The sequence below is a fragment of the Cnephaeus nilssonii genome, assembly GCF_951640355.1.
Source record: "Cnephaeus nilssonii genome assembly, chromosome: 7".
Lineage (NCBI taxonomy): Eukaryota > Metazoa > Chordata > Mammalia > Chiroptera > Vespertilionidae > Cnephaeus > Cnephaeus nilssonii.
Genome location: NC_137078.1, coordinates 82948885 through 82963467, shown reverse-complemented (window position 1 = coordinate 82963467; position 14583 = coordinate 82948885). Strand labels below are relative to the sequence as shown.

At 57.7% G+C, this 14583-nt stretch overlaps 2 protein-coding genes across 2 annotated transcripts; one reads left to right on the top strand and one right to left on the bottom strand.

Annotated features, from left to right (window-relative positions):
- Positions 1-468: 468 nt before the first annotated feature.
- HPCA (hippocalcin) lies at positions 469-5766 on the top strand. Its single transcript, XM_079778244.1, has 3 exons — positions 469-1139; positions 5182-5287; positions 5396-5766. The coding sequence occupies exons 1-3, from the start codon at positions 762-764 to the stop codon at positions 5491-5493; spliced, it is 582 nt and encodes a 193-aa protein (XP_079634370.1). The 5' UTR covers positions 469-761; the 3' UTR covers positions 5494-5766.
- A 143-nt stretch (positions 5767-5909) lies between these two features.
- Positions 5910-11081, bottom strand: TMEM54 (transmembrane protein 54). Its single transcript, XM_079778220.1, has 6 exons — positions 10880-11081; positions 9486-9679; positions 7459-7518; positions 7128-7316; positions 6865-6999; positions 5910-6526 (listed from the first exon to the last, which is right to left on the bottom strand). The coding sequence occupies exons 1-6, from the start codon at positions 10893-10895 to the stop codon at positions 6452-6454; spliced, it is 669 nt and encodes a 222-aa protein (XP_079634346.1). The 5' UTR covers positions 10896-11081; the 3' UTR covers positions 5910-6451.
- Between the last annotated feature and the right edge of the window lie 3502 nt (positions 11082-14583).

The window sequence follows — 14583 nt, the reverse complement described above, 5'->3', positions numbered from 1 at the left end:
GATTTCATTCCATAACCCTAATGAGGTAGGTACCACTATCCCCACTTTACAGATGAGGCAGAGAGAGTTTAAGGAAATTGTCCAATGTCACGTTGCTGGTGAGGGGCAGAGCGGGGATTTAAACCCAGGTGGTCTGGCTCTGGAGCCCACACCAGCATCTATCTTATGCCACCCCTTGTTGGGCACAGTGTGTGCGAGAACAGCCAGTGGGTGGGCTGCAGGTGTATTTCATGGTAATCAGGCATAGGTGAGACAATGAGGGGGCAGCGCGGAGGAGGGAAGAGGACTAGAAGGCCGCTCTGCACCCCCCTGGGAAACGCTGGGAGTCAGTCTTGTGACTCCATGGCTGTGTCCCTTGAACCAGGGCACCTCACTTCCTTGATCCTGTCTTCTCATCTGTGAAATGGGACCAATCCCCAGGCTTCGGTTGGGAGGGTGGAGTGGTGTGTATCTGTGAAGGCCCAGTGGCTGGCCCTGGGCAGGGCCTTAGTAAATGTAAGCCCCTCCCTTCCTGTCTCCAGGCCTGTTCCCTGGGGAAGGGTGAGGTCTGGGGAAATGGTGTGGGGCCTGTCACAGAGGCAGGATGCCTGGGTGCAGGCTGTGTGACCTGGGCCGGCTCCTCTCTCTCACTGGGAAAGAGAGGCTGGGTGTCTGGTGTTCGGGGGCCTCCTGGAGTGGTGTCAAGGGACCAGGAGGGCCTGACGTCCCCTCTCCATTCCTTGGCTCTCTGGGGGACCTAGGGAGGACTCAGCTCAGTGGCCATGGGCAAGCAGAACAGCAAGCTTCGGCCAGAGATGCTGCAAGACCTGCGGGAGAACACGGAGTTCACGGAGCTGGAGCTGCAGGAGTGGTACAAGGGCTTCCTGAAGGACTGCCCCACCGGCATCCTCAACGTGGACGAGTTCAAGAAGATCTACGCCAACTTCTTCCCTTACGGCGACGCCTCCAAGTTCGCTGAGCACGTCTTCCGCACCTTCGACACCAACAGCGACGGCACCATTGACTTCCGGGAGTTCATCATCGCGCTGAGCGTGACCTCGCGTGGCCGCCTGGAGCAGAAGCTCATGTGGGCCTTCAGCATGTATGACCTGGACGGCAACGGCTACATCAGCCGCGAGGAGATGCTCGAGATTGTGCAGGTGGGCCCCGGGCCCCTCAGAATGCCAGGTGCAGGCCCAACAGCTTGCACCCCCATCCCTTCTCATCCTCTTGACAGCCCCGTGGGTAGGAGGTAGCAGGTGCTATTCTTACAGCCCACTTAAAAAACTCTTTAGTTAGGAAATATTTTCCAATTTAAAGAAAAGTTGAGGAAACTCCCATAAACCCTTTAGCCAGATTCACCAATCAATATTGACCACGATTGCTTTGTCATTATGTGTGTGCACATGTGTGTAATGTTTTGTTGTTCTGAACAGGACCCTTTACCTCCAAACACATCGGGATAGATTCCCTGAGAACAGGGACATTCTCTTACATAACCCACATACGATCGTCAGTCAGGGCATTTAACATAGAAACAATGCTGTTAGCTAACTCACAGGCCATCTTCCAATGTTGCCAGATGTCTTCATGACACTCTTTCTTGCCCTGACCTAGGATCACACATTGCATTTTGTTCTCAGGTCTCTTTAGTCCCCATTAGTCTGTAACAGCTCCGCAGCCTTTCTTTGTCTTTCAAGATTTGACATTCCTGCAGAGTACAGGCCAGTTATGTTTAATCGATCCTCATTTACTCAAGAGAAAACAGATGCTCAGAGAGGTCAAGACATTTGCTCGAGGCCACGCAGCACGTGCGTGGGCCACCTGGATTCACAGTCCACATTCCATCTGGATACCCAGCCACAATCCAACTAATTAATTCAGGGCTCTCTAATAGCCTCATGCATATAGCCACAAGCTCTGTGCATCTTTACAACAGCCTCATGAGGCTCAGAGAGGTGAAGAGATTTGTCCAAGGTCACACAGCATATAAGCGGGGGGGGGGGGGGGGGGGTCAAGCTCAAGCTGGCTACCACTCAGCTACCTCTTGAAAAGGGTCTGGCTTCCAATTCTGGAGTTGGACTCAACTCTTAGATTGCTCACCTGGAAAAATAGGGATGGTGATTCTGATCTTACAGGGAGAATGTAGGGCCTGATAAGAATACCATTTTAATACAAATGAAGTGTGACATGTTCGCTTTATCTCAAAAAGCTTTCAGAGTGTCCATCCCCTCAGTCCAGCACTAAAGACCATCAAGGCTTCGGTTCTATTTTTATCTATCCGGTTCCTTGTACTGAGCTTCTGTTTCTTCCCCTGTAAAGTGAGGATGCTAACCCTCAAGGCTACTATAGGCATAACGTGGGTGAGGACTCTGGCAGAAGGCCCAGCACACAGCTGGTACTTGGTAAACGTTAGGATTCTCTCCTCTGCACATTCTCTGCTCCAGCCAGAATGGCCTTTTCACCATCCTTGGAGTGTGCCCTGAGTGCTCCTGCTGCACAGCGTTGCTCAAGCTCTTGCTCCCTTTCCTTCGGCCTCTTTCTTTTCGTCCCTCAGCTCTGCGACTGCTTCCCACTTCCAACCCACCTAGCCCCTGCTGGACTCGTCGGCGTCTCTGTCACTAAGGGCCCGGTCTGCTCTCTCCAGCTGGAGTAGAATGGGCTGCCTTGGGATGTGGTGCCTCCGTTGGCCTATCAAGAGGGGAAAGCCTTTACGTTTGTCAGTGACTTGCGTGGGCCAGGCAGTAAGTCTCTGGTTGATGGGTAGCGGGGAGTTCTGGGGGTTCTGGTGGAAAGGTTGAGGTAGCCAGAGTGGTGGAGGATTACTGAGGGATCAGGCAGCAGCTGGACACCAACCAATGTGGAGGGGTGTTCATGTTTTACCACTTAGTGTGGTTGCACTGGTACATACTGGTAAATCTCAGCCCTGCTGGAGGCGCCAGCCAGTCCCATTCCCTGGGCATCCTCGGGCCGGCCTGGCTGGCCTCTGCTGCCTGGGCCCTGGTCTCCCTCACTACAGCCCATCCGTCAGCCCCAGAGGCCAGTGCAGACAGAGCTAGGCAAGGCCCAGTGCCTGATTAATTACAAGTCAGCTCCAGGGAAACAGTGAGTGAGCAGCAATTCCAGACAATTAATTAGGAGGCCCAGGAGGAGAGTCGTCACAAGGGGGCGTTCACTAAGTCCTTCTCAGGACCCTGTCCTGTGGTCAGGAGGTGAGCACACTAGAAGGGAAGAAACTGCATCTTGGCTGCTTGGGGCTCCCACTCTGGTGGGCAGGCCACCCTGCCCAGCTTGGTGACAGGGTTGTAAATGTGGCATCTGGGAACTCAGGGGACGGAAGGTCAGGGAAGAACTGAGGATGCGGTGGATGAGTAACAATGAGTATACAAGCTGCTGTTTACTGACTACTTACTCTAGCCAGTCACTGTTCTATACACGTGGTCTCATTTAATCCGTTAGACAGTCCTCACAGGGGAGATATGATTACCCCATTTTACAGATGAGGAAACTGAGGCTCACAGGGGTTAAGTACTCATCTAAGGCTACATAGCAAGTGACTAGTGGGAACAGGGTGCCACTCCAGGTCCACCTTACGTCAAAGCCCCCGCTGATCATCACCACCCCACAAGCATCTCTCCAGCAACTAAGAGGAAGTGGGCTCTAATCTGGTCTCTGCCATGAGTTCCCTTGCTGAGCCTTTATTTCTTATCTGGAAAATAGGGACAAAGTACCTGACTCATACATGGAAGCTAGTATTATTGCCCAGGCAGAGGCTGTAAATGCTGGGAAACCTGGAAGGTGCAGGGGTGTTTATCTGTGGCAGAATCACCTGCCAGGGAAGGCCTGAGAGTGGAGGGACCAGAGGGACCAGATTGTAAAAACTCTGAATGCCAAGGGCCAAATGGCTTGGACTTGGTACAGAGGCAGTGGGAGGTGCCATGGCTTTCAAAAGGGAAGTTCCAGCCAGGTGCGGGGCATTGTGCTAAGCTCTGGGCATACGGGCACTAGCTAGATGTCCATGGTCCTTATTTGTATGTTGGGGACTAGGAACAATGCAACAAAGGCGTCCCCTGAGGTGTCTGTCCCCAAAGGAAAAGCCCAGGAGGCTCCGTGCGGGCTTATGGGCCCTGACCGGCATGGATCAGAGGACTCCCTAAGCAAGCGCCATGTAAGCTGAGCCACAGGAGTGGGAGGCAGCAGAAGAAGCGTGGGGCAGCATCCAGAAGGAGCTGAGTGCACGGCAGGTCTGGAGGGAGGCCTGTGGATGACGGGAGAGAGGGGGCGGCCCGCTGGGCTGGGGATGTGGTGGGGGAGATCTGTGTTTAGAAAGAGCTCTCGGAGGCAGCGTGGGGGGGACAGACCCAAGGAAATGAGGCTGGAAGAGACCAGTGTGGAGGCTAAAGCGGATCTGAGGCAGGGTACATTTGTGGTAGGGGCGAAGGGAAGCAGGTTTCTTGGAGGTGGTTTCAGTAGCAAAAAGCTGGAAGATTGAGACGATCGGTCCGCTCCTTGAGCCCATCCCACTGGCCAAGCCCCACGTGCTGTGTACTTTTAGCGCAAAAACCCTCCTTCGTGTGCCTCGGAGCTCCTGCACGTGGGCGACTACAGCCTAGGGTCCGGCAGAGTCCAGGTGTCCCCGCCCCCGGCAGATGCTCATTTGCGTTTATTTGCATAACATTCCCCGCCCCCTCCGGGCCCTGCAGCCTCCGCCCTGCCAGCCCTCAGGGAGGCCCAGCGCCCCCTGCCGGCCACAGCGGTACCGCAGCCCAGTGCCACCGCCACAGCCCAATTCCCTCTGTCCGCCGCCCAGCGCGGGCCGCCCGGAGTTTCCGAGAAACCGCGCTAAAACCGTACTTGCCTTCAGCCCGATGTCTTCCAGCATCTCTGTCACCCCCTGCACCCAGCTACCCCCCAATTTCCGGCGCCCACTCGGAGCTCCCCGCCGCGGTCTTTGGATGTGCATACCCCTCCGTCAGCAATGCCTCTCCCACCTAGCGCTCCCCGGGAACTTGGTCAGGGCCCGCGCCTCCAGACCCCGCTCCCGGGAAACCTTTGCAGACACTCCTTCCCGAACCCCCCGGTTCCCCACGCCTCCGTGACCCCCTCTCCACCCGTCAGTGCACCTGGGGGCGTTTCTGAAGGTCGGGTGGGGGGTGCTCAGCAGCCTCCTCTCACTCCCCGCCTTCCCCTCCCGACCCCCAGGCCATTTACAAGATGGTTTCGTCGGTGATGAAGATGCCGGAGGACGAGTCGACCCCGGAGAAGAGGACTGAGAAAATCTTCCGCCAAATGGACACGAATAACGACGGTGAGGGGCAGGGGCGGGCGCCACCTCCTCCCCCTCCCGGGCTCTGCTCTCTCGGCCTCCCCTCGCTGGGGGGCCGCCTCCCCCCGACACTGTTCCCTCTCGCCGCAGGCAAGCTGTCCCTGGAGGAGTTCATCCGCGGGGCCAAAAGCGACCCGTCCATCGTGCGTCTGCTGCAGTGCGACCCCAGCAGCGCCTCCCAGTTCTGAGCGAGGAGCCAGGCCCCCTCCTCCCCGCCTTCACCGGCCGCCCCCGGCTCTCAGCTTCCCCTGCCTTGTGTCTCTCCAGGCTGGGGGTCCGACTGGGCCTCCCCCTCCCATCCCCAGGGTCTGCACCCTGGGGGGAGCCTATGGAAAAGGGAACCCTGCAGTCCTCCCAAGGCCCAAGCAAGCGGTTAGCACCCCCCAATGCAAGAGGCCACATCTCCCTTCGGCAACGAGAGGGAGACAGGCTCTGGCGTGGTCCTCCCCTCCGAGCCAGCCTTGCCCTCTAGATCTTAGATTTCAACCATCCTCCCTCCTAACCCACCCGCACAGCTCCGAGGCCAGACTGCCCTCCCCCAGTCCCCGGGCAGCTCCCCCTCCCCTGTCCCCCCCTGGTAGGCCTCAGCCTGGGTGGAGATCGGTGGAAACCGAGCCCAGGTGAGGAGCCAGGCCTTTTATTTGGAGGGGAGAGAAGGATGGGGGTGGGGGGCGTGGAGGGATAGGGAAAAAGCTTCCTTGAGCCACCCTTCCCTTCCTGCTGCAGCGTTTGTGGGCTGGAGGCCCCGCTGCAAGAGGAAAGCCTCCCAATGGCAGTTGCGAGCCCCATGACCCCCGCCGCCTTTCAGCACGTGGATGAACACAGGCCCACAGACACATGGGCAGACACACCTAACCGCCCCCCCCCCCCCGCCCCCGCATCCTGCGTGGGAAAGCCCAGGCCCTGGCCGAGCCCCTCCCCTGCTGCATGCCTCCCCGCAGTGTCTCTGTTCTTTTTAATAACTTCAGAATAAAGCCTCACTTCAGTGCAGAGTCTGGGTGGCTGGGGAGGGGTTTACAATCCCCACCCAGGTCCGGGAATGGCCACTGAGCCCTCATGGGCCTGCTCCAGGAACCCTGGCCTGGGCTCAGTGCAGGCGTGGTTGCAGGACCCCGAGCTCACGGGGTGTGGGTGAGGCAGCAGCTGTCAGAGGGTCAGCGGGGCGGAGCTGGGGCAGCCCATCAGGTCATGGCCCTCCACGGGCTCCGGGCTCTCCTGCATCTGTGGAGACACGACGGGCTGCCAGGCTGTGGGTCTGGGTCTGGGTCTCCTCCAGGCCCCGGGGAAACGAGGCTCCCTGACATCCCCCACAGCAAGAGCCAGGCCACACCCTTGGAGTGCCCCCAATTCGAGCCCAGATGACCCCCCCCCCCCAAGTCCTGGGCCTTGGGTGAACCAGGAGCCAGCTGTGTGGCTTAGCTGGGAGATCTCCCTTTGGTCCTGGGGAGAACACTGTCGCCCCAGTTCTCAAGTGGGAACCCCATGCAGAGGGATGGGGGCTGCCCAGCAGGGGCTCCCAGAAAATGGGGGGAGTCAATGGAGGGGATGGCAGGCCTTACCATGTGGTGGCTGCTTTTCCCCCACCAGGGCCGCAGTTCCAGCAGCTGGTGGGCGAGCTGGGCGCATCGCACAGCAAACACACTCTCTGCCACGCAGAACACAAGTGAGATACCCCAGAGGCACAGGCTGGAGCTCTGCAGGGACACAGGGGCAGAGTGGCCACAGGGGTTGGGGTGGGTGGGCGAGGCTCCAACCCCTGTGGCCATCTTGGATGACACCCCCCCCCCCCACTCCCCACCCCTTCCCAGGCCTAAGCACTCACATAAATGCGCGTGGGGTCGAAGGGACAGTCGGGTGCCAGGGCCAGTAGTTCGGGGCTCTCAAAAGTGCAGGCGGCCAGCAGTGCCCGGCCCTGGGTGGCAAAGGTCACGGCGATCGAGGCCAAGAGTCCGAGAGCACAGGTCAGAGAGAGAAGGGCACAGGCCACACTCGAACTAAATACTGCCCAGCGCTGGGAAGGAGAGACCACTGGTCAATGGGTCTCAGGCTCCACCCCCCATGGGCAGTTCTGGCCCCCATGGGGTCCGCTCACCCCCTCCAAGCAGGCCAGGCCCTTCCTTCCCCTAAGCCCGATTCCGGGAGGTGCCACATACCAGGGGGATGCTGGGGAGGTAGCGTGACAACACGATGGCTGCGATGCCCGAGGTGATGACCTGTGGGGAGACTCAAGTCAGCCCTGTCCCTCCTGCTGGAGGAGAGTGGGCAGTGAGGTCAGGGCCACCCTCAGGTAAGGATCCCACCAATGCCAGCTGGAGCCCTCCAAGCCGCCTCCTCCTCCCCTGCTTAGCCTTAGCCTCATTACTTGGATCTGCATGGAGGCGCTGCCCCCAAGTGATGTTTCTAAAGCACAATCACTTCCTGCCTACAACCTCCCATGGCTCCCCCCTGCCCATAGCTGCGTATCTCAGACAGGGACCTGTGGAACCCAGGGCCGCAGGGGCATGCACCAGGATATGTATGACTTGCCTCCCTGGAGTGGAAGAGATTTTGGAAGAAACTAAGTAACTCCACTGTCAAGGAACTAAAAACAAAATAAACAAATCAGGGCGCTTTATGGAGAATTCACAATCTTAGGAGTACATTCTCTCAGGCTCTCAGTGACCTGGCCTTGGTCCCAGCAGCAGCTCAGCCCCACCCTGCCAAGTCTCTCCGCATGGCCCTGGATGTGGAGCCCCACACAGCCTGCTCATGGCGCTGTCCACACAGCACCCTCTCAGCCCCAAGAGTGGCTGTTTAACCCCCCAGCTGCCCCCTGGATCTTGGGGGCTCCACTCAGCCAGGCTTCCTTCCTGAGCTCCCCACTGTACCAGGCATGGGCTGCACCCATAGGAGGCATAACAGGAGTCCAGCAACGTCTTTAGTTCACTGTGCAGCCATGCGTAGGTGCCTCAACCTCTCTGGGCTAAGTCCTGCTCTGCAGGATGAGCTTCTGGAAAAGACACTGGCTTTGGTGTCAGACACATTGTGTCAAATCCAGCTTGGCCTCTTTGCTTCAGCAGGAGGCTGGGTGAGTCCCTGAGTCTCGGTCTCCCCCTATCGGGATAATAATGGCCCCATGTTGCTGAGAACAGTGAGAATTAAATGAGGAAATGAGGGTGAAGCGGAAGGGGTCCATCCTTGGAGCCCATGACACTGAGCTCACAGCCTTCCTTGCCTTCCATCCAGGCTGGTGAGAGGAAAACACGACAGTCATAGTAACTCCAAAGGACCCTGCACACATGGGCACGGCTCAGCCCATCCCACTGACTGCGGCTCTCCTTGCTGGGCTGGCTGAGCTTCGTCGTGCAGGGGAGGGAACCGGCCGGCAGGGAGAAATAAGTCCCTTAGCCAGGAGGTGGCAGGGAAGGGCCTGACGCTGATGTGTGGACGTTGCCCACAGGGCTGTGGCCACCGCTGTTAGGAGGTGGGAAAGAACTTGATGCGCTTGAGAATATCGGGCTCCTGCATTCATGTATCCATCAAACGGGTCCTGACCTCCAGGCATAACCGTGGCTACCATTTATCCAGGACTTAGCGTAGACCAGGCCTCATGCTAAGCTTCTGATACATGGTTTTTCAGTGTCTCCAGAACAGATTGGAGCTACTCCCACCCCCATACCTTTGCATCTGCCATTCTCTGTGCGTGGAATGCTATCCCAGCTTCCTCTACTACCTGTGGGCCACACACCTGGGTGATGGTAATTGCACCCTATCTTGGAATTCCTACTCATCCGTCAGTACCCAGCTCAGGGGCTTCTACCTCGATGAGCCCTCCTGAACCCCCGCAAACTGAGCGGATGCTCCTTCCTTCGTCCAATGGCGTCTTGCCTATTTCCCATGATAGCAATCACCCCAGCTCACAGTGGTGAGGCTGAGCCTGTGTCAGACACTGTGCCAGCACTTTATGTGGATGGTCTCGTTCAGTGCTCACGAGGGCCCCTGTGGTGGACACTGTTACGAGCCCACTTTTCAGAGGAGGCTGAGGTAAAGAGAGGCTGAGTGGCTCGTGTCGCTGGTACGTTGTGGAGCAGGGGTAGTGCTTGGGCTCTCTACGTGCCCATCCCAGGCTCTGGGCGGAGACTCATCGAAAACCTTCCAGCCCCCGCCAGCCCCGCCAGCCCCCCTCCCCGCCTGGGCATACCAGGATGGCAGAAATGACCGAGAGGATGTTGACCACGCAGTACTGCAGAGCCACAGCGTCGTGGGGGGCAGCCACGTAGCGCAGCACAGTGCCATGGAGCAAGGCTGCTGCGATGAAGCTCACGTGGCCCAGCACCACCAGCACCAGCCCCGTCTTCATCAGCACCTTCCGGAAGTCACCCACACTCAGGCCACCTGTGGGGGACAGCTGTGTCATGACCAAGGGTGGGGCTCATCCTGCCCTGTTCTTGGGGACCCTGTGCCAACAGGTATCTCCCAGGAGTCAGGGAGGGATGGGGCCATCCAGTCACAGATACTCTGTGACCCTGCACCAGCCCCTCTTTCTGAGGCCCAGATCACTCCTGTGCAAAACGGGGAGGGTCTGGTCTGGCTGTTCTGGGAACCCAGAGCCTGCAGGACCCTCTGGAGCTGGAGCTGGAGCTGGATGGGATGTAGGAGAGTCAGAGGGCAGGTGACAGGCGGGACAGGCATGTGGAACTGGAATGGCGTCGTGTAGATTAGCTGCTAGTCAAACAGGAAGGGGCATAGCAGCTTTGGGCCCTGACCCACCTCGCTGCATCCACCCACCCACCCACCTGGCAACCCAGATACCACCCGGCCCTGAGCCGGGCGGGCTCATAAACAACAGCAGCATCCCAGGCCCAAGACTTCGGTCAAACTGGGGGCACCGCGGGGCTCTGCCTGGAGCACTGGGCAGTCTGAGGGCAGGCCCTGGCTTCTGTTTCTCAGTCACCGCTCTGGCAGCACTTAGCCGTGTGGTTGGCATCCTGGTAAGCACTTTACTCTCAGAGCTACTTCATCCTCATGGTAGTCCTAAGGAGGAGGGGCTACCACCCCATTTTACAGCTGAGCAAACTGAGGCTCACAAGGCCTCTTGGACTCCCCAGGTGTGCCTGATGCCAAGAGCCCAGGGAGTGAGGGGAGGGGGCACATCCATCCCACTCCTCTCGGGATCCTGTTTGCCAATGGTCCTGCCCTCCCAGCCCGGGTGGGGAGCCCAGGGTATGGAAGTGGGAACACTTGGCCAGGCGAGGAAGCGGAAGGCAGGCGCCCCTGGCTCAGAGCCCCCTGGGCCCGGATTTCCTCCTCTGTCTTCCTCTGGGCGAGGTGGGGGCTGCTCTGCCAGCGTTTCTCCCTCGGCCTGGGGGGAGGGGGGTCCCACCTCCGCGAGAGAGGAAAGTGGGGAAGAGGCCGGAGGGGCACGGACCGATACCAGCATCCCTCCACATCGCCGCGGGCAAAACTCAGGCCGGAGCCGAGCGCCCCGCAGAGAAGGCGGCCTGGACGCCGGTTCCCGGCTCCCCGAACAGTGCTCCGCCCCCGCCGCAGCCTCGGGTGGGCTCGGGGCTCCCGGGGCGCACCCCCTCGGCTCACCAAGGCGCAGGCACATCTCGGCTCCCGCGCGGGGTCCCCGCGGCCGGCTCAGCGGGGCTCCGGAGGCTGCGGGCGGCCTGGGGGCTCCGCTCCCATCCCGGTCGGCGGCCGCCGCGCGCCCGCATCCGCGCCGCGCCCACTTCCCGCCGGGAGCCCGGGCTCGCCGGCCCCGCTTCCCGTCACCCCCCGGGCGGCCCTGCCCCGGGAGGGCCCTGGCGGCCGGCTCGCATCCGGGCCGGTCAGACCGGCTGGGCCGCCCTTCCTGGCCCGCCCGGCTGAGTCACGGCGCTGGCCCCACCCCCACCGCCTGGCACACTGAACTCAGCAAACTATAGCCAGGATTGGTAAAGTCCCTACTATGTGCTCCTGCCAGGTCTACACTTTGCAAAGGGTCTCTGGAGAGTTTTCAAAGCATTTTCTTATTTTATCTCACCACGAGCTTAGGGGGCAGAAATTACTATCCCTGCAGACAAAGGTAAACAGGCCAGGAACAGAAGAGAAAGCAATTCCTCTAAGGAAGTCACCCTAAGGACAGACCCTGTCCCCCAGGCAGTGCCTCCTGCCACACTGCTGCGCTCCCCACCCTCTAGGAAGAAGAGGGTTCCCAGCCTTCACCCCATCACAACAACCCAGCGAATATGCACACGACCCCACCCTCTCCCGCCCCCTGGCTCCTCTGAGCTTGTTTCCGTCTGTAAAGTGGGCATCACTGAAGTGGGGGCGGGCCAGGAGCGTGCTGGGGCGGCCTGGTGCCCAGCTGTACCAGGGCCCCCTGCGAGCCCTGTGTGTTGGGCCTGGGTCAGCACACCCAGGGCCTCTGGAGAGCGAGGGGAGCACAGTAACACCGCAGGAGGGGTGGGGCCCTCTGGCCGGGCCTGGAGGCCCCTGTGACGCCCGCAGGCCACCACAGTCAGGCAGCGCTTCCCTGTCAGGCGCTGTCTGAAGGGGGACAATGCTCGGCAGGTGCAGGTGGGAAGAAAAGCGTGTGAGGTAAGGGAGAGATGGGGACAGTTCCCAAGCCATCGGCTGGCATCTGAAGGCTGCTGTCCCTGTGGACGGCCTCCTCCTAGGGCGACTGGGCAGGACTCGTCTGTACTGTAAATGGCCAAACACCTGTGCTCGTGACCCAGCAATTCCACTTCCAGGTCTTTACCCTACACCCCAGAGTGCAAAGGATGTAGGGTAAAGATGCCTCTAAGGATGTTTATGGACAAGCTGTTTCTAGTAGCAAGTTACAGCACGAAAATGACAGCCAAGAGGTACGGGCTGGAACAATCCTGAGAGGGAAAGATTGTCACCCGTTTTACAGGTGAGAAAAGTGAGGCGGAAGGTAAAGGGCTCTTCGAAGATCGCACAGCACATGTCAGCGGGAGAGCCGAGACTTGAATCAGGCCTAACTGTGAAGGTGCCCTGACTTCCGAGTGTGGCTGGGGACAGTGGGGAGCCATAGCCCCCAGGAGTGGGACTGTTTCTAGGGCCCTGAGGAGGGAGATCTGTCCCCGTTTCTCCCCAGACACAAGTTCCTGGTTAGGGCCCAGCCTTAGCTGCCTGAAGTTATTGCCGTTTCTCTTCCTTATTGCCAATTGGTCAAAGTCCATTAGTCCGAGCCACCCAGTGCCCCTTGCCTCTGCCCCACCCCTCTGCACACTGGCCTTGGGTTCCAGGAAGAACCCCAGGCCAGAGCTCTAGTCACTTGTCCTCTACCAACTCCCTGGACATGCTGGCAGCTCACTGTCATTCCCCGGGCCTCAGTTTCCCCATCTGTCAAATAGAGATAATGATTGCCTTTCCTGCCTCCCAGATGTTGGAGGCATAACGCTTTGAGGGATATGAGAGTGGATTGGAACCTAGCCAGAGAAATATAAGTAGTAATGCTCTCTCTTCCTGGAACATTTAACAACCAGGTTTGGCATAAACTGGAGGCTGGGTCTCCCCAGGGCTGCTCAGCTGGGGGTGCGGTCCAGGCTTCTGTCCCTGTGCACCCCTCCTCCCCATTATAAGAACAGCTCCTCCATGGAACTAAAGCAGTCACCCACAAACCCTTCCCTATTCCAATTTAGGTATATGTGTACATGCGCACAGAGCTGAAAGCCAACTGACATGCTTGTCTGAGAAGAGGAGGCAGTTAACGGGGACTTTTATGTGTTTACAATTACAAATTCTAGATGGTGTGAATGGGGGCGTTTGCTATTGTTTGTATTTTTTATACCTTTTACATTTCTAAAAAAAAAAAGCTCATTGTAGAAAACTTGAGGGGCAAACAGGAAAGTATAAAGAAGAAATCAGAACTACCCACAATCCTCTCTGCCCTCACAGAAAACCACCATTCACATTTGGAAGGATTCCCTATGTGCGTCTATCATTTTGTTCTTGAGACGCCTGCCTCCTGGCTTTACTCTGCCAGTCCTTCCCAGCACCTCATGTGTCTCCCTCCCCGTCACCCACCTCCATCCATCAGACTTGGGTTCCAGATTTCCATCAGGCCCTCTGTGCTCAGGTCCTGCTCATCATGTGAACCACCCTCCTCAGGGACCTTCATCACGACCCCAGCCATCCTCTCTGGGCCATGCCTTGAACAACCCCCTCTGACATCCCAACCTCAAGCATCCCTAAAGGCACAGCATGCCCATCTCCTGACGCCCGCTGCCTTATTCCCTGACTTCACAGAGGCCACTGGCCCATTCTCTTCTCTGCTGTTCAGTTAGCCCCCTGCTGGCTCTTCACCACCAAACCTACACCACAAGGTTGAGCACCTGAAGGACAGTTCAGTTGTTCAGGTGAGAGATGAGAAGTGTAGGGGACTTGGACTTGGACCAGGATAGTGGCTATGGAGATGGAGAGCAGAGGGGAGATTTGAGAGATGTGATTCTAATACACATGAAAATTTGGAAAGCACTATTTTAAACCCACTTACCTCCTTACCTTATTCTCCCAGTCGCTCCTCCAGCCCCACATGGACACTACTCCATGCCACATCCTTCTTCTTCCTGCTAAGTCCTTCCCATTGGCCTACAAACATGCCCAAGTCTCTTCGTCCTACAAAAACACACCCTCCCTCCACTCCCTTTGCATTTTCAGTTACTTCTTTTGCATTTCCTTTCCAGTCCCTCCCAAACTTCCAGAGTGGATTATCTTACATGCCGTCTCCATCCTCTCCACTCCCACCTCCTCCTCAGTCCACAGCAATGTGGTTCAGCCCTTGTCTAGGTCACCAGGATATCACTCCCCTGAATCCAATGGAAGCACCTGGCTTCCTCCTACTTCTCTGGTTCTTCCTTCTCAGTCTCCTCTCTGGGCTTTGGTCATCAGCTCGACCTTTAAACATTGGTATTCCTTTGCATCCTTTCTGCTTCCTTTCTTGTTTGCATTGGTTGGTTCATGCATTCTTGTGATTTCCTTTTTATATAGTGATTCTCAAATCACTGTCCCTCAACTAGACAGCTCCCCTGAGCTGAATCAGACTCCAGTATCCAATTATCTTATCTCTCCACCTGTGTGTCCCCAGTCACCTAAAGCTCAACATGTACTAATTGATGGCTTCATCTTTTGTCCTAAACTGCTTCTCGTGTATTTTCTGTCCCGGTTGGTGGCATCGTGATGTACTCAAGTCAAAACCTGGGACCCATTCTTTGCTCTTCTGTCTCTTTCTGTATCAAGTCAATGATCAAGCCCTGCTGATTTACATCATAAACGTTTCTATAACA

Bases quoted from the DNA above. Each gene is read 5' to 3' on its own strand.
- TMEM54 (XM_079778220.1), bottom strand. The intron at 7,317-7,458 runs GTATGTGGCACC...TCTCCTTCCCAG, and splicing joins ACCTCCCCAGCATCCCCCTG to CGCTGGGCAGTATTTAGTTC. The intron at 7,000-7,127 runs GTGAGTGCTTAG...GTGTCCCTGCAG, and splicing joins TCGACCCCACGCGCATTTAT to AGCTCCAGCCTGTGCCTCTG.
- HPCA (XM_079778244.1), top strand. From the start codon at position 762: ATGGGCAAGCAGAACAGCAAGCTTCGGCCAGAGATGCTGCAAGACCTG. The intron at 1,140-5,181 runs GTGGGCCCCGGG...CCCGACCCCCAG, and splicing joins AGATGCTCGAGATTGTGCAG to GCCATTTACAAGATGGTTTC. The intron at 5,288-5,395 runs GTGAGGGGCAGG...CTCTCGCCGCAG, and splicing joins AATGGACACGAATAACGACG to GCAAGCTGTCCCTGGAGGAG.